The sequence below is a fragment of the Stenella coeruleoalba genome (genome assembly GCF_951394435.1).
Source record: "Stenella coeruleoalba genome assembly, chromosome: 7".
NCBI classification, from domain to species: Eukaryota; Metazoa; Chordata; class Mammalia; order Artiodactyla; family Delphinidae; genus Stenella; species Stenella coeruleoalba.
In genome coordinates, this window is record NC_137153.1 from 39,553,384 (window position 1) to 39,576,650 (window position 23,267).

Genomic DNA, 23,267 nt, shown 5'->3' on the forward strand with positions numbered 1-23,267 from the left:
AACTTTTTGTTTCAGCTGTGTGTGTGTGTATGTGTGTGTGCGCTTGCGTGCATGTGTGTGTATGTAGGGCTGTGATTTTTTTAATGTATTTCTTGAAGGTCACGGTCAAGAAAGTTTGATAATTCATCTAGACCAGGGATAGCAAACTATGGCCCACAAGTCAAATACAGCTTACTGCCTATTTATGTTCAGCCCACCAGCGAAGAATGGTTTTTATATATTTAAATGGCTCAAAAAAATCCAAAGAAAAATAATATTTTGTAACACATTAAAATTATATGAAATTCATATTTGTGTCCATAAATAAAGTTTTATTGGAATACAGCCAGTCCTGTTTGTTTATGTACCATCTATGGCTGTTCTTTCACCACAGTGGCAAGGTTAAATAGTAGTGACAGAGACCATGTGCCTTGCAAAGCCTAAACTATTTACTGTCTGACCCTATATAGGAAAACTTTGCTGACCCCTGTAGCTAGGTAGTCTGAAGGCTTTATGGTTCTGTATTTGTAATAAAATATCAAATATGGGCCAGGTAATAGGTGTTACTAAAATACTCAGAAGTGCTTCCTTTTTTTTTGAAATACATTGAGGATATGGATTCTAGTTTGTTTATCTTATTTGCCTCATCTTCTGAAACTTATTTTTTGAGCAAATGATAAACATTTTGTAAATGTCAACTTTTAGCTCAGTCACTATCTGAGTGCAGTAACATTGTAAATGACTGATGTCAGAATTAATGAGGATTTACTATTTTATCATTTTCAGAAAAGGAAGCATTAGATCCCTTAAAATTATTCAGTGAAAATATCTTCTTGTCATTTTGAATTTCTACTTTATGATAATCTTTCTTGTATGTAATCACTGATCTTTTTAAAAGAAAGTACAATAAATGAATAAAATTTCATTAAAAATCTCTTCACCTCATTTGGAAGGGGAAAAATCCATTATAAGATTCATATCTCAATGTGGATAATGCAGTGACATTTTTAAAAAAATTATTGTAAATACATAATGATGATTACTTGAAATCCATATTTTTGGTTTAAGTTGGATCAAAAATTAAAATGAAGCATCTGAGTTTAAAGTGTGCTTAGCATTTTTTGGTGTATTTTCCTTGTATTCATATTACATAAAATTAGCATTTTGATTTTCTTCACATTGTTTTTCTGTATGTTTTAGAAAAATTGCCTAGCTGTATTTTATAAGAATAGATATTTTATTATAAAATATAATTCGTTACCTTGTTTTAAAAAAGCATTTAAGGTATTTTACAAAAATACTTTCAGCAAAATAAAATGAAAAAAATGGCAAAGAAACGTGGTGACTCTTAACCTCAGAAATATGTTCAGCATTTTTCAAAGTAAGAGACTTTTTTTTTTTTTTTTTTTTTAACTGGAGTATAATTACTTTACAATGTTATGTTAGTTTCTGCTGTACAACGAAGTGAATCAGCTCTATGTACATATATATCCCCTCCCTCGTGGACCTCCCTCCCCCCGTCCCACCATGCAAATTAAAATGTACTGAGATATCATTTCCCACATATCAAAAATTGGCTAAAATGTGGAAGCTTGACAGTATATTCTATTGATGAGGCTGTGGAGAAACAGGCTCTCACATACATTGATAGTGGGATTTTCAATTGACAATACCTCTTGTGGAGGGCAGTCTGACAGAGTCTATCAAAATTAGATTCCTTTGACACATTAATCCCACATCTGAAAATTTATGATATATATATATACATATATATATATACGATATATATGTACATATACACATGTAATTTGCACATCTAAGTTCAAAGTTTTTCATTTTAGCATTGTTTTGAGATTGGAAGCAACTCAAATGCCCATCAATCAGAGACTAGTTAAATAAATTATGGTATATCCATTCAATGAATACTTTGCAATGATTAAAAAACAAAAAGATCTCTGTACACTGATAGAAAGAGCTACAAGATGTATTATTAAATAAAATAATCAAGGTGCTTGCGGAAGGAAAGTAATAAAAGTAGTTAACTGGATACATGAACAGTGTGGGTTGTGTTGAAAGTGAGAGTCTTCATTTTATACTTTTATGTAATATTTGATTTTTGTACCAGGTCAATATATTACCTGTTGAGAAATTTAAAATTAAAAACGTAGGTGAAGGAATTGTGGCAAAAGCAAAATAAGGAAAGCAAAACCTTGGATTTCTTTATATCACGTTTAGAATGGTTCATGTACTTCTGGAATGGAAATAATAGAAGTATTAGTAGGAGCAACACTAGCAGAAAACTTTTATATTGGGTGGTTTTTATGGGCCAGACACAGAAATAAGTAAAAAGCACTTTGTATGCAGTGTGTATATGCTTATAAATTATGTCATTTAATGGTATAACAGCTCTATGAGGAAATTGCTATTATCTCTCCTGTTTTATGGAAGACTATGTTGAAACTTAGGATTCTTGAGGAACTTATCCAAGGTAACACTGCTAGCAAATGACAGAGCCAAGAGTCAGCCTGGTCTGCGTCATGAGCCTGTCCTGTTAGGCATTCATACATAGTGATCATATATATGTGTTTATACCATACTCATGAAGAATATCTTCTACGGGTCCTCAGAGAATACTTATGTAATGAACAACATATCCCATAATATCCTGATGGTTGAGTAAATATAGCAATGAGGTGTACTAAATTGTTTCTCATAATGTTGTTCTGTATTGGTTGAAACCTAACAAAAGTACAGTTTTGGTGTTGGCCACATATCATGTGAACTTTTGAGTATTTACTAGACTGAATGGGCTGCAAATTTTTCAGACCACCTTACACAAATTATTTTCTTCTGAGCCAAGCCTTTGATGATGAATGTCAATAAGTTTGAGGTTATAGTCCCCAAGAGTACCTAGAAAATATTTATTGTTTTGTTTTGACTAGAGAGCCATATATATTAATAGGCAGCTGAGGTAAAGTAACAAAGGATTGATATCTTTTATGAAAGCTGTGCTGCTTAACACAAATGTATGAATAAAAGACTAATTGTCCTCTTTATTAATGAGGTCTGAGGGCAGGGCAAGATTTCCCTCAGGTATTAGTTTTAGGTCTAATCTAAATTTAATATAAATGGGGAGTTATATCTCCTAAAATGCAGTGTCAGAGGTTGAAAACCAGTGGCCTGTAGGCCATATTCAACTTGCTCGTGATTTTAGCTTCACTTGCAGAGGTTTTTGTTTTTTAACTGAATGCCAACATTTAACATTTGAGAGATCCCACATAGAGATCCAAGTTTCTGCTGTTTCTCGGAAAATTGGTATGACATCCTTAACCTCTGTTTCCTACCTGGCAACATTCAGTTGTTTTTAGACAGAGCCTGCGTTCCCCAGTTTTCCACAGGTCTCCTCAGGTACATCACCTGCTGGCCCTGTAGGTGTCGAGCTTTTTTACCTTGTTTTACATTACAGAACATTGCTGTAGAACTGAGCTATTATATCAGCCTTTTAATACCATTTTCCTTAAGTAAAGCCCCAAACTTTTGTATGCATTAAGTGTTTGCACATTTGTGGTAGATATCAACCTTAAGATTTAATAAATTATTTTGACAAATGGATGTATTTAGTCATTCACCATACTTGAACACTTGTATTTTTTGGTATGGTGTGTACGTAAGTGCCATCTCTTTCATTGTTGGGGATCTGGTTGATATAAATTTTGGATTTGTTATTATTATAATTAATAGCTTTTTAAAAGTTTGTTTCTTTAGAAAGAATTTGACTTTTGAAAGCTACAACATTGACTCTAAATCAAGGATTTATATCACAGTCCTTTGGTACTGGGTTTATTTCTTGATGTACTGCTTTGCGAATAATGAGTTATTTTTTGTAAAATAAAAATTAATAAATTATGCTTAACTGCGTAACTGCTAGATTAAGAATTTCTATGTAGAAAAGCATAATAGACATTCAAGATTTTTTTTTTCGAAAACTATTGGCCTTGTAGCTAGTTATTTTCTGTAACTCAGACTTTTAAAATACTGTTTTTTGTCTTGTTATGAATTGATTCTTTTTTTGTACACAAAATATGTAGAGGAGTGATCATTTTTATTTTAAGAAATATTTTTATCATTTTATACTTTTTAATCCAAAACTTACTTGGGAGATAATAATGAATTTTGGTCAAACTTCTTTTTTATGATTTCAGGACAAAAATTGCCCAAGATATTGAGAGGCTAATACATCAGAGTGATATAATAGATCGAGTGGTATATGACTTAGATAACCCAAAGTAAGTATTCTTTTTGTTTGTTTGTTTTACTTTTATTGGTTTTATTCCTACTGTAAAATTTCAGTGTTCTTTTAAAAGACAAAAAAATATAGTTAACTTCCACCTAGTTAACCCTCACTACGTTTTGATCTTCTAGCAGAGATGTAATGGTAATGTAAATCATGTTTATTTACTTAAATTGAATATATCGCAAGCTTTTATTTGATCTTAGGTGGGCTTTTAATGGGTTTAATAAGGGAAAGGTCACAAACTGATGCTTTGTTTTTAAAAACTGAAACTACCTCCACTTAAGAGAGTGGAGATACCACATGAATGCTGCAATTTTGTCCTGTAATACTGAGCCTTCATTTCCTTAGGACAACAAATTGCCATCCCCTTTAGAAGGAACATATGCTTCCTACCTCTCCACAGTCCCCACTTCTCTCTTTTGTCTCTTACTGCTTACAGTCTGCTTCAGTCCTTTAAGTTACTTGCCTGACCTTTGAAGCCATTTGTTTGTGATTCTTGATGTTTTAACATCACTTCCAATTTAGGATTATCACTGGTACCATTGTATTTTATGGTTTAAATATAAGTAAATAAGTGAAAATGAAAAATGATGAAGGTGACTACTATTTATCAAATAAGAAACTTAATCAGCCTGCACGTGGGTTTTCCCTCTCCCTCAACATTCTAATATTTTGGGGAAGTTTCATATTTCAGTAGTCTCATTTGGAAGAAATAAAACATTTTAAAAAGATTTTTGTTAGAGAGTTAGGGTAAAGTTATGTCAGAGCTAATGACTGAGTTTGAAATAATATTCTCAAAAATGAAAAACAAATCTACCTTATTCATAACTTCTTAGTTATTTCTAAAATTTTTGTGATTAACACTGACTATAAATGTGGGAACAAATCTCTACTCGTAATTATAATTTTTTTGTCTATAAATATTAGCCAAAGTTTGTATTTTGCTTGTGTTGGTTTTGTTCTTTGGTTTAAAAATAATGAGGAGGGTGAGGCAGCAATAATGGTGTATTTTTAATCTGTAGTGTAGTTTTATTTTTTGCTCAGTTGTTTAAATGCAACGTATTTTATTATTCTTACTTTAAAATTTCATTTAGTTATACCACTCCAGAAGAAGGAGATATTTTGAAGTTTAACTCCAAATTTGAATCTGGGAATCTGCGCAAAGTAATTCAAATTAGAAAGTAAGTCATTAAAAATTTTCCCATTTTGTATGTGCACAGATTATTTTCCTAATTTTCATCAAATTTGTTTATTTTCTGTTTTCAGAAATGAATATGACCTTATTCTGAACTCAGATATAAATAGTAATCATTATCATCAGTGGTTTTACTTTGAAGTCAGTGGAATGCGACCAAGCATTGCTTATAGGTTCAACATCATTAACTGTGAAAAGTCCAACAGTCAATTTAATTATGGTAAGACAAAGTTTTCTTTCCCAATTTAGAGGGCATGCAGGCATTGTAACTGTAGGATAGAAGTTTTTAAAAAATTACTAATGTTTTTTTAAAGTTTCAGTGTTCTTTTGTTTTTTCTAGTTTTCAAAATTCAGATATTTATGCAAGATTTGACATAAACTAAGCTTTGCTTTGTTGGTGAAAAGAGTTACCCTTATAAAAGCAAGCCCTTTAAAATGTAATAAGTGGGGCTCCCCTGGTGGCGCAGTGGTTGAGAGTCTGCCTGCTGATGCAGGGGACACGGGTTCGTGCCCCAGTCTGGGAAGATCCCACATGCCACGGAGTGGCTGGGCCTGTGAGCCATGGCCGCTGAGCCTGCGCGTCCAGAGCCTGTGCTCTGCAACAGGAGTGGCCACAGCAGTGAGAGGTCCGCGTACCGCAAAAAACAAAGCAAAACAAAACGAACAAACAAATGTAATAAGTGAGGTTGATTTCATCCAACTTGAATACAGCTATAAAGATTTATTATGTATGCTGCTTAAAATCAAGTTTTTAATAAAGTCTGTTCATCCAGAAGAGAATTACATAAAGCAGTCTCTTTTTAACTGTTTATTTTGAATAGATTCCTAAAAAGTTAAAGTATTACAGAAGTTGCAGAAAGATTCCATGTTCTCTTCACCAGATTTCCTCTCATGGTTACATCTTACATAGCTGTACTGGAATACCAAAGCCAGGGTTTCAAATACCAGTGCTATAGGTAGATGGCATTTTTGCTAACTGTATTTATTTATTCACTTTTATAAAATAGTACTTACTACTTTAAGCTTCATTAAAATATTTTAATTTTTACACTTAAAAGCACACATTTTGGAGCGCTGCTTCTCTATTAAAATAAAACTATACTTCTGTGTGATAATTTTTTCCTTTAGTGTCATTTTAAATTTAAAATGAATAAAATTCTGTAAAACTAAGTCAAAACAGTGAGACAGATGGCTGCTTTAGTTTTTAAGTTTCTCCAGCCCTTTGGGTATTTTTGTATGTGTATCATCCTTTCCAAACCCACTTTGTGGAGAATTTGGAAAACACAGTGTTGTTAAGAAAATTAAAACCATCAACAGTACATCATCCAGAGAAACTTATTTTATTTGTTTATTTTTTATAAATTTTATTTATTTATTTATGGCTGCATTGGGTCTTGTTGCAGTGAGCAGGGGCTACTCTTCGTTGTGGTGCACGGGCTTCTTATTGTGTGGGCTCTAGAGTGCAGGCTCAGTAGTTGTGACACACAGGCTTAGTTGCTCTGCGGCATGTGGGATCTTCCTGGATCAGGGCTGGAACCCATGTCCCCTGCGTTGGCAGGCGGATTCTTAACCACTGTGCCACCAGGGAAGCCCGAGAAACTTATTTTAATGTTTGTTGTTTCTTTCCAGCTTTTAAAATAATGCAGTATGTGATTTTTCCATACATATAGTTATGTATTTATTTAAAAAAATAATGCTCACAACCTATGCAGTTTCATAGTGTGTATTTTAACCAACCATTATATTTATATTGTCAGTATTTTTCTGGTTATTAAATATCCATCTGAAGCAGAGTTTAATGGACATCCTATGGAAGTTCTGTAACTCATTTATCCAAACATTCTTTTGTTGGACTTGTTTTATTTTCCTTACAGTTTTATTGAGATATAACCGACCCTACAGCACTGTATAACTTTAAAGTGTACAGCATTATGGTTTGACTTATATCATGAAATGATTACAATGTTTAGTGGACCTGTTACAATTTAAGTTGTTTCTAATTATTTTCTATTTTAAATACTACTGAGATAAACATTGTACTAAATATTTGTGTGTATAATAATTTAGTTACACATTCACAGAAGTGGAATTTCTTTGTCTGCCAGCTGTAAATGTGTTTTTTTTTTTTTTTTTTTTCTGATTAGGAACGGTGGATCTTATGGGATCCACTGTCCAAATTAGGGAATTTGGTAAAGGAAATACATAAAATACATAAAATACTTAAAAATGAAGGTATACTTAAGAAATATATGGAACTTACAAAAAGAAAACTAAAAAATTTAGGTGAGAACATAAAAAACTTGAGTAAACAAATACACCATGTTCGTAGAGAAGAATCTCTAAGAAGGAAAGAGAAGAAAAAAACCTGCTGTTTAGCATTTTGTTAGCCATCCTTAAACTTATTCACATTCACATAATTTTAAAATTAAATTTTACCCTTTTATAGATTTGGGATCACAATATGAAAACTCATTTGTAAACTATATTTTTAAACTACACAACATATTGTAAAAACATTTCCCTGTGCCTTTACATATTTTCAGCAACATCATTACTAATGTTTGTATAGTATTCTGTTGAGTAATGTACAATAATTATTTAAATGATAACAGATTGACGAGAATTTGTCTTTTTCAACATTTCAAAATTAGGAGCTGTGTTGCAATAGATATCCTTAATTATTTTTTTGTATGTATGTTTCTGATTATTGCTTTGCCATAAATTCCTCCAAGTAGAATTTCTCAAAGGAAATGAACTTATGTTGGTGAAGACTAGGGAAAATGGGTCCTTACAGTGTTGGTGGGAGTTTGAATTAGTTCAGCTTCTTTGAAGTGCATTTGATAGTATGATTTTAGTGTTTATATTTAACTTCATCCATGCAGGATTTATTTTGGTATATTCTGTGAATTGGGATCTAACGTAATCCTATCGTTTGTAGTTAAGCAGCTTTAGCTGAACTAATTCTTTCTCAAAAGAGTTTTAAACTGTTGTTGATGAATTCATTGAGTTGTCAGACGTTGACATTTGTAACTCATTTGCAACTGTATTCCTGACCCACTAGTAAAAACAGGATTGGGAACATCACTCAGAAGACATTGTACATTGTTGCCCTATTATAATTGTTATAGAAAACGGTCAGTTTAGGAAAAAACAGATTAGAAACTGGTTTAAGGTATCACACTATTGCTTATTCATAATTTCTGACTTTCTGAATTTGGGTGGAATTTTTCTGACCTGTTAGTCATACTGTGTATCCCTTTTGGTTTGAAACACCACAACTCTCACAAGCTGTGGCCTTCACAATATACCAGCATTCGTTTGGGGGCTGTGTGTTGCTCTAGCACCACTTGATTTTAATTATTCTGACCTTTCAGTCTTGTGTAACATCATTGTTGTTCTAGAACCATTTTGTTTTTAAAATTATTTTGACTTTATAATATAGTTTAACATCCTGTAGTCTTTTTCAGAAACAGTTTAACAACTTTTTATAACTTTATTTTTCCTGAATAGTTTATTCTGAATATCATTCTGAGTAATTTTATCAAGTGCCCCAAATTTCCATTGCATTAAACTTATAATGTGGGAGAAATTGGATTTCTTATATTGTATTCGATCTTGCCACTTACGAACATGGTGTATTTGTTTACTCAAGTTTTTTATGTTCTCACCTAAATTTTTTAGTTTTCTTTTTGTAAGTTCCATATATTTCTTAAGTATACCTTCATTCTTAAGTATTTTATGTATTTCTTTTTTCTGTTGTGAAAGAGTACTTCTCCCTATTTTCAAGCTTGTTATTATTTATAATTAAGAAAGCTAAGGATTTTTATATGTTTACTTGAAAATCAGACTCCTTAGTTTCTTATTAGTTCTCATAGTTTCTCAGTTGATATTTTGAATTTTCTTGGTAGGTCCCTAGAATTTCTCCTTATCCCTAGTTATATCATATATGTTTCATTGCTTGGCTGGAACTTTGAGATTGTTTAAACTAAAAGGAGACTTTGGGCATCCTTGTTTGATTTTGAATTTAATGTGAGTGCTGTTTGTGTGTGTGTGTGTGTGTGTGTGTGTGTATCTTTTTTTTTGTGGAGGTGCCCTGTGGCATGCGGGATCCTAGTTCCCCGACCAGGGATCACACCCGCGCCTCCTGCATTGGGAGCGTGAAGTCTTAACCTGCTGGACCGCCAGGGAAATCCTGCTAGTATTTATGTTATGTATGTCAGCTTGTTTTGGGATACATATTCTTTCTTATACTAAAGAATTGCTATTTTTACCGAATTTTTAAAATTAGAAATATTTTATTTCACTTTTTGCATTTATCAGTGTGACCATATAATGCTGTGAGCTGTTAATGTGCTGTGTTATAATTATTTAGTAATGTTTCTAATAGTAAACCGTCCTTGAGTTTCAGAAATTAGTCTGTTTTGCCCTGTGAGTTAATCTTTAATACAAATATTTTGCATTTGTTAGTATTTTGTTTAAAGGTTTTTACATCATTGGTCATAAGTTAGACAAGACAATTTCCTGAGTGGAGGACTATCTTTTTATAGTTTTGGAAGCAGGCTAATGCTAACATTGAACACTTAAATGAACAGCTTTTATTTCCCTACCCAGTGTTCTGGAGCAGTTTAAATAGCATTTATATGTTTTCATGAAACTTGGAAATAATGCACCTGTAAAGTAGTCTGATTCTGTGCCCCTTTTTGGGGGGAGAGGGAGCATCTGGATAACTTCTTCAGTTTTATATGACTCCATATAGTCTAGTTTTCTATTTTTTACTGAGGCAGTCCTGATTATTTATTTTTTCTTACACAGGTGACATTTAGATTTTCAGAATTCACTAGCAGAGAGTTGTATGCGATATCTGTAGTATGTGTACTTGCATGTCCCCTTGTTTGCTTTCCTTTTTGTGTGTGTGTGCGTAAAACGTAATTTGTTTTATTTTACTATTTTGAAAACCTGGCTCTTAGTTTTATTCATTATTTCCTTTAAAAGTTTTTTTTTTTTAATTTATTAATTTCTCCCTTGTCCTCCCTGCAGGTTGATATTTTTTCTCTTTCTAACTTCTAGTTTATTTGCTTAAATTTATTTAAGTTTATTTTTGTTTGATGATCAAGCATTTAGGGTATTTTTTTAATTGAGGTATAGTTGATTTACAATATTAATTTTAGGTGTACAGCATAGTGATTCAAAATTTTTATAAATTATAATCCCTTTATAGTTATTAAAAATATTGGCTCTATTCCCTGTGTTGTACAATATCCTTGATGCTTAATTGTTTTATACATAGTACTTTGTACCTCTTAATCCCCTGCCCCTATCTTGCCCCTCCCACCTCCCCTATCTTGCCCCTCCCACCTCCCCTCTCCCCACTGGTAACCTAGTTTGTTTGTTCACAATATCTGTGATTCTGTTTCTTTTTATGTTCATTAGTTTGTTTTATTTTTTATATTCCACATATACATGATAAAATACAGTATTTGTCTTTCTCTGTCTGGCTTATTTCACTGAGCATAATACCCTCCTAGTCCACCCATATTGTTGTAAATGGCAAATTTTATTCTTTTTTATGGTTGAGTAGTATTCCGTCTGTGTGTGTGTGTGTGTGTGTGTGTGTGTGTGTGTGTGTGTATACACCACATCTTCTTTTTCCATTCATCTGTGCATGGGCAGTTAGGTTGCTTCCATATCTTGGCTATTGTAATAATATGAACATTGGGGTGCATGCTTATTTCGGGGCTCCTTGTCTGTTCCATTGATCTGTGTATCCATGTTTGTGCCAGTACCATACTGTTTTGATTACTGAAGCTTTGTAGTGTAGTGTGAAGTCAGGGAGCATGGTACCTCCAGCTTGTTCTTCTCTTTCAAGATTGTTTTGGCTATTCAGGGTCTTTTATGTTTCCATACAAATTTTAAATTTATTTGTCCTGGTTCTGTGAACAATGCCATTGGTATTTTGATAGGAATTGCATTAAATCTGTAGATTGCCTTGGGTAGTATGGTTATTTTAACAATACTGATTCTTCCAATCCATGAACATGATGTGTCTCTCCATCTGTGTCTTCTTCAGTTTCATCAGTGTCCTTTTGTTTTTTGAGTACAGGTCTTTTACCTCCTTAGGTAGATTTATTCCTAGGTATTTTATTCTTTTTTGATGCATTGGTACATGGAATTGTTTCCTTAATTTCTCTTTCTGATAGTTCGTTGTTAGTGTATAGAAATGCAACAGACTTCTATATATTAATTTTGAATCCTGCAACTTTACTGAATTCATTGAAGAGTTCTAGTGGTTTTTTGGTGGTGTCTTTAGGATTTTCTATATATAATGTCATGTCATTTGCAAACAATGACAGTTTTACTTTCTGTTTTCCAATTTGGATTCCTTTTATTACTCTTTGTTATCTGAAAGCTGTGGCTAGGACTTCTAATATTATATTGAATAAAAGTAAGGAGAATGGGCATCCTTGTCTTGTTTCTGATCTTAGAGGAAATGCTTTCAGCTTTTCATCATTGAGTATGATGTTAGCTGTGGGCTAATAATATATGGCCTTTATTATGTTGAGATATGTTCCCTCTGTACCCACTTCCTGTAGAGATTTTATCATAAGTGGATGTTGAAATTTGTCAAAAGCTTTTTCTGCATCTTTTGAGATGATCATATTGTTTTTATTCTTCAATTTGTCAATGTGGTGTATCACATTGATTGATTTGTGGATATTGAACCATCCTTGCATCCCTGCAATAAATCCCACTTGATAATGGTATACGGTCTCCTTTTAACATATTGTTGGATTCAGTTTGCTAATATTTTGTTGAGGATTATTGAGTCTATATTCATCAGTGATATTAGCTTGTAATTTTCTTTTTTTGTGATCTCTTTGTCTGATTTTGGTGTCAGGGTGATGCTAGCCTCATAGAATGATTTCAGAAGTATTCCTTCCTCAGCAACTTTTTAGAATAGTTTGAGAAGGATAGGTGTTAGCTCTTCTCTAAATGTTTGGTGGAATTCATCTGTGAAGCTGTCTGGTCCAGGACTTTTGTTTTTTGGGAGTTTTTAAATTACTGATTCACTTTCATTATGGGTAATTGCTCTGTTTATGTTTTCTATTCCTTCTTGGTTCAATCTTGGGAGATTGTACATTTCTAGGAATTTGTCCATTTCTTCTAGTTTGTACATTTTACTGGCATATCTCTTATGATTCTTTTTATTTCTGTGGTGTTGCTTATAAATTCTCCCTTTTTATTTCTGATTTTTACTGATTTGAGCCCTCTTTTTTTTCGATGAGTCTGGCTAAAAGTTTATCAATTTTGTTTATTTTTTCAAAGAACCAGCTTTTAGTTTCACTGATATTTTCTGTTGTTCTTTTTAGTCTCTATTTTATTAATTCTTGATCTTTATGATTTCTTTCCTTCTACTAACTTTGGGTTTTGTTTGTTCTTTTTCCTTTAGGTGTAAGGTTAGGTTTCTGGTTTTTGGGTTTTTTTTGGTTTAAAATTAGGTTGTTTATTTGAGATTTTTCTTGTTTCCTTAGGTAAGCTGTATCACTTTAAAATTCCCTCTTAGAACTGCTTTTGTTGCATTGTATAGATTTTGGATTTATTGTGTTTTTGTTTTCATTTGTCTCCAGGTTTTTTTTTTTCTTCAGTGATCCATTGGTTGTTTAGGAGCATATTGTGTAACCTCCATGTGTTTGTGTTTTTTGGCAGGTTTTTTTTTTTTTTTTTAGTCTCATGGCATTGTGGTCAAAAAAGTTGCTTGATATTATTTCAATTTTCTTAAATTTACCGAGGCCTGTTTTGTGGCCTAGCATGTGATCTATCCTGTAGAACGTTCCATATGCACTTGAAAAGAGTGTGTTATCTGCTGCTTTTGGACAGAGTGTTCTATATATATCTATTAAGTCCATCTGCTCTAATGTGTCATTTAAGGGCAGTGTTACCTTATTGATTTTCTGTCTGGATGATCTGTCCATTGATGTAAGTGGGTGTTAATATCCACTACTAATATTGTGTTATAGTTGATTTCTCCCTTTATGTCTGTTAATATTTGCTCTTTGTGTTTAGGTGCTCCTATGTTGGGTGCATATATATTTGTAATTGTTATATTTTCTTCTTGGATTGATCCCCTGATCATTATATGATATCCTTCTTTGTCTCTTGTCACAGTCTTTGTTTTAAAATCTATTTTGTCTCATATAGGTATTGCTACCCTGGCTTTCTTTTGATTTCCATTTGCGTGGAATACCTTTTTCCATCCCCTCACTTTCAATCTGTTTGTGTCTTTGGATATGAAGTGAGTCTCTTGTAGACAGCATATATTATAGGTCTTGTTTTTGCATCCATTCAGCTGCTCTCTGTCTTTTGATTAGAGCATTTATTCTATTTATATTTAAAGTAATCATTGATACTTATGTACTTACTGCCACTGTGTTAATTGTTTTGGAGTTGTTTTTGTAGGTCTTTTTTGTTTCTTTTTTTTGTTGTTGTTCTCTTCCCCTATGATTTGATGACTATCTCTAGTGTTATGTTTGGATTCCTTTTTCTTTTGTGTCTGTATCTATTATAGATTTTTGTTTTGTTGTTACCATGAGGTTTATATGTAGCAATCTATATTTATATACATGATTATTTTAGGTTGTTGATCTCTTAATTTCAAATGCATTGTAACAACCATGTATTTGTACTCTTCTCTCCTCACAGTTACCATTTTCGATATCATATATATTTTACATCTGTTTGTTTTGTGTATTCCTTAACTGCCTATTGTGGGTATAGCTTATTTTACTGCTTTTGTCTTTTAACCTTCCTACTAGCTCTGTACATGTTGTTTTACTACCTTTACTGTATGTTTGCCTTTACTGATGAGCTTTTTCCTTTCATAATTTTCTTGTTCCTAGTTGTAGCCTTTTCTTTTTCACTTAGAGAAGTCCTTTTAACGTTTCTTGTAAAGCTGGTTTGTTGGTGCTGAACTCTTTTAGCTTTTGCTTGTCTGCAAAACATTTGATCTCTCCATCAAATCAGAATGAGAGCCTTGCCAGGTAGAATATTCTTGATTGTAGTTTTTCCCTTTCATCATTTTAAATATATCATGCCACTCCCTTCTGGCCTGCAGAGTTTCTGCTGAAAAGTCAGCTGATAGTCTTATGGGAGTTCCCTTTTATGTAACTTAGTGCTTTTTCCTTGTTCCTTTTAATATTCTCTCCTTTTAAAATGTTTTTGCCATTTTAATAACATTGTGTCTTGGTGTGGTCCTCTTTTGGTTGATCCTGTTTGGGACTCTGTGCTTTCTGTATTCTTTTGCAGGTTAGGGAAATTTTCAGCTGTTATTTCTTCAAATGTGTTATTTTCTCCTTTGTCTCTTCCTTTTTGGACCCCTATAATGTGAATCCTAGTGTGCTTGATGTTGCCCCAGAGGTCTCTGTCCTTATTTCTTTTTATTCTTTTTTCTGTTCAGCGTCAGTGATTTCCACTATTCTTGTCTTCCAGGTTGCTGATCGTTTTCCTGTGTATCATTTAGTCTCCTATTGATTCCTTATAGTGTAATTTTTGTTTCATTTATTGTGTTCTTCATCTCAGTTTGGTTGTTCTTTATATTTTCCAACTCTTTCTTAAAAACTTATAATTTCCTGCCCTGTGCATCTTTACTTCTCCTGAGTTCTTTCATCATCCTTATGGTCATTACCTTGAACTCTTTCTTGGGTAGATTGCCTATACTTACTTCATTTTGTTCTTCTTTTAGGGTTTTACCTTATTCCTTCGTTTGAAACGTGTTCCTCTGTCAACTTATTTTGCCTAAGTTGCTATTTTGTTTTTATGTATCTGGTATGTTGGTTGTGTTTCCTGACCTTAGAAAAGTACCTTTTAGTAGGAGATGTTCTGTGCACCCCAGCTGTGTACTTCTCTCTGGTCACTAGAACTGTGTGCTCTAGTGGTGCCTCCTACATGGGCTTTTTGGGTCCTTCTATTGTGGTGGGCTGACCACTGTGGGTGGACTGGTAGGTGTGGCTGGCCCCTGGTCTGGTTGGTTGCCAAGCCCTGCCTTGTGTGGAGGCTGCCAGCCACTGGTTGGTAGGGCTGGGTTGTGAGGTGGCTGGCTGTGGAACCCCAGGGGGCCTTAGGGCTAGTGCTGGCTCACTGGTGGGCAGAGTTGGGGTCCAGGAGATCCTGGGGCCAGTGCTCACTTACTGGTGGCTGAAGCCATGTCTTGGAGCTGGTTTTGGCCTTACTGTCAAACAGAGCTGGGGTCTGGCTAGAGGGCCCAGGGATCCCAGAACTGGTGTCAGACCACTGGAGGGTGGGGCTGGTTCCTGATACAGCTGGCTGCAGGGTTTGAGGTGTCCTGAAACTTGTCTTGGCTTGCTGGGACTAGGGCCCAACTGTCCCAGGTCTGGTGCTGGCTTGCTAGTGGTTGGGTTGGGTCCTGCCCTGGCAGGTTTCAGGGCTGAGGTTGTCCTGGGGCTGGTGAATGCCCACTGGTGGGTGAGACTGGTCTTGAGGCTGGAGCAGGCTTGTTTTTGGGCAGGGGCTGGGCCCAGTGGGTCCTGGGGCTGGTGCCTGTCCAGTGGTATGTGAGGCTGGTCCTGAGGCCAGCGTCAGCTTCCTGCTGGTAGGTGGAGTTGGGTCTTGGAATCTCTGCGTGTAGGGCCCTGGGGGTCCCAGATCTAGTGCCTGCACACTGGTGTGTGGGGCCAGGTCCTGGGCCCTCTGGTGGGCACAGCCGTGTTCAGGGGTTCTTAAGGCAGCCTGCCTATTGGTGGGTGGGGGTATGTCTTGGCCCAGTTAGTTGCTTGGCCTCAGGTGTCACAGAACTGGTGACTACAGGCTGTTGAGTCCTGGGGTCCTGGGGCTAATAAACTAGAGGGAGGATTCCACACTGGTGATACTTGCCAGCACCAGTGTCTGATAGCACGAGCACCCAAAGATGGCAGCCCCCAGTGTCTGTGTCCTTAGGGTGAGCTCCAGTTGCCTCTTTCCTCTCTGGGAGACTTCTCAAGATCAGCAGTTAGGTCTGACCCAGGCTCCTTTCAAATGACTTCTTTTTCCCTGGGCCCTGGTACGTGTGAGATTTTGTGTGTGTCCTTTAGGGTCTGTTTCCCACAGCCCTCCAGCCCCCCTGAATTTAAGCCCTGCTAGCCTTCAAAGCCAAACATTCTCAAGGCTTGTTTCCTGGCACAGGACTCCTGGGCTAGGGAGCCTCATGTGGGGCTTCGACCCCTTGCTCCCTGGGGAGAACCTCTGCAATTGTGTTCTCCTGTTTGTGGATTGCCCACTGAGGGGCATGCGTCTTGACTATACCATGACTCTCCCCCTCCTACCCGTCTCGTTGTGGTTCTTCTTTATATCTTTAGTTGTAGAAGATCTTTTCTGGTAGGTTCTAGGCTTTTTCATAGGTGGTTCTGCAGATAGTTGTGATTTTGGTGTGCCCCTGAGAGGAGGTGAGCTCAGGGTCCTTCTACTCTGCCATGTTGGGAAGTCTCCTGCAAGGGTTTAGGTTTTGGAGTTGTTCTCTATTACAACTTAATTTTGTATCCCCTCCCCTCCAGATTTTGATACTAAGACCTCCTTGTAATTTTCTAGATGGCTTCTAATTGTGTTTGGTTTTGGTATCCCTTTTGGCCCAAGAATTATTTAGAAAAGGGTTTGTTATATTTTTAGTTGGTTAAATTATTTTGGCTGTAATTTTTCTCATTGCATTCAAATTTTAATCAGTTTTGTTCATAGATGTGAAATTTATGATTTGAAATAATTTTTATGGCTTAATATCTGATCAGTTTTAGTGTTCACAGGTTCTTGGAAAATATGTATTCTTTGTTGGCAACATAATTTAACATACATTGTTAAGTTTATTGTTATAAATTTGTTTATTCAGTTTTCTGTATCCTTTTTATTTTTTATCTTGTCTACTTGCCCAAGGCTTAAGAAAACCCAACAGTCTTTCACTTCTATTATGTTTCTGTCAATACCTCATTTAAAATGAGGTATTTAAAATATATACATATTTTTTTTCAATTTTAATGCCGTATCATTTGGCACATAGACATTTATAACTTTTCCTGTTCCTTTTGTGTATACCCATTAACAGTATAAAATAGTCACATTCATTCCATTCAGTATCTTTTGCCCAGAATTGTATTTTTTTTTTTTGCGGTACGCGGGCCTCTCACTGTTGTGGCCTCTCCCGCTGCGGAGCACAGGCTCCAGACGCGCAGGCTCAGCGGCCATGGCTCACGGGCCCAGCCGCTGCGCAGCATGTGGGATCTTCCCGGACCAGGGCACGAACCCGTGTCTCCTGCATCGGCAGGCGGACTCTCAACCACTGCACCACCAGGGAAGCCCCAGAATTGTATTTTTATATTATATTGATTTGAATTTGTTTGATACATCTTTGCTGATTGTTTTTGTAAATAGAGGTTGCATTTTGTTCGACCCTTGCCTTTTAAAATGTGATTTTAACCTATTTAAAATTCTTTTTATAATTGATACTTTTTTAATGTTTTCTATTTTTGCTGTTCTTTATTTTCTTTATGTGTTATTCTTGAAGGGCCTACAAGGTGTAGTACAACACTTCTTTTAGCTATGGGGAACCAAAATATGTATATATAAAAATAGATTGTGAGGCATATTCTGTACTGGATTTCTTTCAGTCCTGCTCCATCTGTCTTAAGTTTAGTAGAGATTCCTCCCAGATTCTGACAAGAAATTGTCTGTTGTGAGTCTTTTATTTTCCTATACTTGTAAGTATTTAACTAGGAGGTTGGTAGAAGCTGTAGAAAGAGTTGTTAGGTAGATGTAATTTTCAAATGAACTCTACTATTAGATTTGTTAGGGTAATGCAACATACAGCAAATCTTGGTTTGTCTGAACATCAATAGAGTTAGAAGAAGGGAGAGACCAATATTTTAGTAAATTAGAATTCAACATTTTAAGAAATGATAACCAACTATGTAGTTAATGTTAATTGTCATGAGATTCATATTGAATTCACTTCAGGGATGTAATGATGACTGAAGATATTTGCAGTGGAAGCATCTTCAGCTGGAAGAATTTATTTAATTGCCATGCATGATTGAAGTCAGGAAATAATATTAATTAGGAAATTGTAAAAAAAAAATGTTTCCTCATTGGGACATGCTGCTTGGGGAAGTATTTAAATGTTGGTTCTTCTAGCAGATGTGCCCAATAGAGGTCTTGTTCTTTGTCAGTGTCCCTCAAAAAAGAGCAGAATTATAGTTTCTTTTGTTTCACAAGTTGCCCTTTTCTTGGAGAATTTTTAGGTGATTCTATTAAATATTAGTTTTCTTAGTTTTCTCACAATGAATGATCTTGTAAATTTGTATATGAGAATTTATATCACTATATACTACTGATATATCTGTTGTAATCCGTCACTCCCTCCCCCTTCTTGGCCCCCCCCTTACCTGAAAGGGGTTTGCTCAAATTACCACTAGATGGCAGTCTTGCGTTTTAGTAACTTAGAGCTTTAGTCACAAGCTCCCTCTTTCTCCCCCTGCCCTTCCTCCCCCATATCTTCCAGATATATGAAGATTTTTAACCACTCTCTTATATAAATTGAACATATGTGGAACCAGGCAACAAAATAGCATTTTGGAGTCAATTCTGTAGCATTCCCACCTTGCTCACATTAGTTAATTCCATACTTGGAAGTTGAGTTATTTCTTGACTAAAGAAATCTTCCCTGACTCCCCAGACTGTCTTAGTCCCCTTGATAAATGTTGCTTGTAATTTTTTCCTTTTAGGGCGCTCTTCACAGTTTTATGTTGTTTTTGTATGGGACTGATTAATACCTTTCCTCTCTATGTGCCCCTCCCCGCAAATTGTTTGTATATTCCACAAGATCAGGGACAGTATCTGTTGCTGACCACTGTTATTTACAGTAAGGCATTTAGTAGATGTTCAGTAAATAGTTATTAAATAAATGAGGCAATGGACGAATGAACTATGAAGATCCTATTAGGAACATAAAATGCCACGCACAAAATATATGTCAAGAAGACGGTAGTTCAGTTTATGATCATCGTTTTCTAAATATTTTTTTTGAAATAATTTCAAACTTACAGAAAAGTTATACCCTTTATCTACATGTTGGGCTTCGAAAGTGATGCCCCATCACCCTAGAACACTTTCAGTGTATTTTGTGCAAACATGGCATTTTTCTATGTAACTATGGGATAGCTATCAACATCAGGAAATTATCATTGATATATGAATCCCATCTAATCCTTAGAGCCCCCCCCATTTAAGTTTCACCTATTTTCTCATTAATGACCTTAATAACACAAGGATTCAGCTCAAACCACATGTTGTAAATTAGTTGTCAAGTCTCTTTAGACTATTTTAGTCAGGAACAGTTTTGCAGTCTTTAATGTTCATGACCTTGACACTTTTGAAAATTATAGCACTTATTTTGTAGAATGGTTCTCAGTTTGGAGTTGTCTCATGTTCCTCATGATTTGATTTAAGTTAGGCATCTTCGGGAGGAACATCACAGAAGTGACATTGTGTTTTGGTGACCCAGGATTTTGTTTTATTACTGATAGTAATAATTTATTCACTTGATTAAGTTGGTGTCTGCCAGACATTTCCATTGTAAAGTTACCTTTTTTCTCTGTAGTTAGTAAGTATTTTACATGTTAGTATCAGTGTAGAATTGTTTACTGTTTTACTCAGTGGGTTGTAATTTGTTGCTATCATTATTTATTTTGATGTTTAAGTTGCCCGGGATTTGGCCATTGGGATCTCTGCATGCTGCATTTTGTGTTCTTTTGACGTGTCCCCATCATCCTTTATAGGTGTCCTTGCTTTTTGGCACAGGATGCTCAGGGCTCATCTTGCCTTTCAACAGTCATTTCTTCAAAGAGCCCTGGTTTGGAGAATGGTATTTTAAAAATAAGATCTGTATGCATAGTGTGTACATTGTTATTGGACCTGTCCATGGATAGAGCTAGGGAATATGTATTTGTATATACAAGCGTTTATGTAGAAATTTTCATTGGTAGTAAGTTATACGTATGTGTATGTTTATTTTTGTGTGTGCATGTTATACACAAACACACACACAAGCACACACACAGTATCTCCATGAAGTTACACTGATACCTTCACTTGCACAGGATTTATTCTAGTTTTCTTTCCATATTTACAACTTCCTTCTCCAACATGGAGAATTTTGGCTTCTACTATTCTTAATATATTTATTTATTTGATCAGTTCCAGTGTACATAACAGTCTGTCCTTTGCACTTTCGGGCAGATGCCCTCCTCACACCTTTCAAGATCTGACACCCAAGTCAACCTGTCTCCCTTGCCTCTGCATGGGTATCCTCCCTTTTTGTTTTGTTTTTCATTTTGATTTTAATTTTTAGTTTTATTACATGGTGATCAGAGAGTTTTGTTTGTAATATTTCTCTTTTATGGAACTGACATTTCCTTTTGACCTAATATATAGTCAATTTTTGTGAATATTCCACATGCTCTTAGAAGAAGGTACATTCTCTACTATCAGGATACAATGTTCAACATATCTGTATAAGATTTGCCTTATTATGTTATTTAGATCTATATAAATATTATTAATTTTTGTTTAATCAGTTTGACTTGTACTGAGAGTGGAGTGTTAGCATCTGCTATCAGTAGTATGTTTCTAATACTTCTCCTGTATTTCCTCTAGTTTCTGCCTTATATTAAGAGGTTGGTCTTATCTGGTGCATAGATATTGCATCTTGCTATATTTTCACTGTGAATTGTGACTTCATAAAATTCCTTCTTCATGTCACTTAGTATTTTTTAGCCTGCAATCTACTTTGAGCTCATGATTTCAATCCCTCCTTTATTGTTTCCACTTCTGTGGTATATCTTTGCCCATTTTTCTACATAAAGGCAACTTGAAGTCTGTTATATTCTGTCTTCCAGTAATGCTGAAGGCCTGGGCGTGTGTAGTTTTTATTTGTGCTACTTGTTGAATTTATTTATTTGTTCTTGGTGAGGATGTGTGGAGTGATTCTGATTAAAGTGGCTACCATTACCCTCCAGGCCAAGAATCTCATCTTCCTGTTTTTAGTATGACTCTGCTATGATACCAGCCATATTAGAAGCATGTGTTTTTTTCTCTGTACAGTTACTGATAACATATGCAGCTTGTGATAGGTACCTTCAGGTTATTCAAGCTCCCCCTCATCTGTTAAATGATGGTGTTAGCTTCAACTTGAAAATTTTGAGTCTGTGATTCACAATACATTTGATGATTAGGGCCTAAAACACCTTGTCTTTCATTGTATCTGCACTTGTTACTGAGCATGTACTCAGTACAACTTAAGCCTTTACATAGATATTATTAGAGGCTATTGCCATTGGATGTTGGGTTCACTCCGGCAGTTTAATATTTTGATTGTCTGTATTCAAGTGACAAGCTTGACAGTTCTTAATGTATTTATTTTATACACATAAAAGTTTATCCTTTGGCTAATGATTAAATCAGTTACTCAAATATGGCCTTTCTGTATCAGGTTGAGTAGACTGTGATTTATTCAATCTGAGTTACCTCATTTGATTTATTCTTACTGGGGCAACCTATTTTGTTAAGATGGTTTTCATTATAGTCAGAATTTCCAAATATAGCTCCCTTCACTATGACCAGAATTAACCATCATCTTAAAAGTAATAAGAGAATACATTGTCTTTTATAAAATTAGAACACTTCAGATAAATCTTTTATGCCCTTTGACTTCAGCCTGAACCTTGTTCCACCTTACTATAATTAACCATTATTATGAGTTTTGTGTGCCTGGAAGAGGTTGAAGTTTCGGATTGAAATGCCTCACTGACTCCTAGGAAGAAATAAGGAAGACAGGAATCTTTTATATGTACCAGTGAAATACCTGAGTTTCAGATATAAAGAGAAAATCTTAACATACTTCCACTTTAAAAGAACTGGTTACAGTACTTAAATAATATTGATAATAACAGCAGCTAATGTTTATTGAAAATTTATCATGTTCCAGGCCTTCTTTAAGTGCTAACACATGTGATACTCTTAATCCACACAACAAACCAACCTAGCATGGTTGTTATCCACAGAAGAGAAAAAGGGGGCATGAGTGGTTTAGTAATCTGACCAGGATCATGCATGTGGCATGTGGTAAAGTGGGAATTCAAACCCAGGTAGTCTGGTTACAGGCTGCATGCTCTTGATCACTATGTTGTTCTGCGTGTGAAAAAATTAGGTTAGTATTGGACTCTCATCTGTGGTGCTAGAAGCTAGAGGAGCGCCAAATGTCTTTTGCAAAATCTGTCATTTGTTTGTCACGGCCAACAAACTGCATGTTTGTGTATATGTAGAATTCAGAAAATCTGCTACCCTGAACCCTCTCTGAGAAAAATAAATGAGGAAAAAGACCTCAAGATAGAAGACTTGAAATTTATAAAATGTGTTAAGTGAAAATGTTCTAAAAGGGGTGATATGGGAGAAGTGAAAGCTAATGTGTCTTGATGGGATTGCTTAGTTATTTAATATGATAATAGTATACTAGAGAAATATCAGTTATCATAACTATTAGGATGGGAAATAGAATTGAGAAACACAAAAGAAAGCTTTCAAATGATAGAAGAAGAAAAGGAAATGTGGAAAAATGTAACCAAGCAAGTGAAATAAGTTGTAAAGAAGGAAAAAAAAATTAATGAATAGTAGAAAGAAAGTAAGATGGAAGGAATGAAATGAAATGTTTGTCTGTCATTACTGATTATGAATGAGCCAAAATGTCCTCAAAAATCAGATATCAAAAATTAT

At 35.0% G+C, this 23,267-nt stretch overlaps 1 protein-coding gene across 4 annotated transcripts in view; it reads left to right on the plus strand.

Moving 5' to 3' along the window:
* Positions 1-23,267, plus strand: part of AGTPBP1 (ATP/GTP binding carboxypeptidase 1) — a 170,154-nt gene that overhangs the window by 99,918 nt on the left and 46,969 nt on the right. For all 4 annotated transcript variants that reach the window (XM_079927641.1, XM_079927638.1, XM_079927639.1 and 1 more), the window contains 3 exons: positions 4,182-4,265; positions 5,368-5,454; positions 5,540-5,688. In XM_079927641.1, coding sequence (XP_079783767.1) covers positions 4,182-4,265; positions 5,368-5,454; positions 5,540-5,688 — 320 coding nt within the window. The remainder of the gene's footprint in view (positions 1-4,181; positions 4,266-5,367; positions 5,455-5,539; positions 5,689-23,267) is intronic.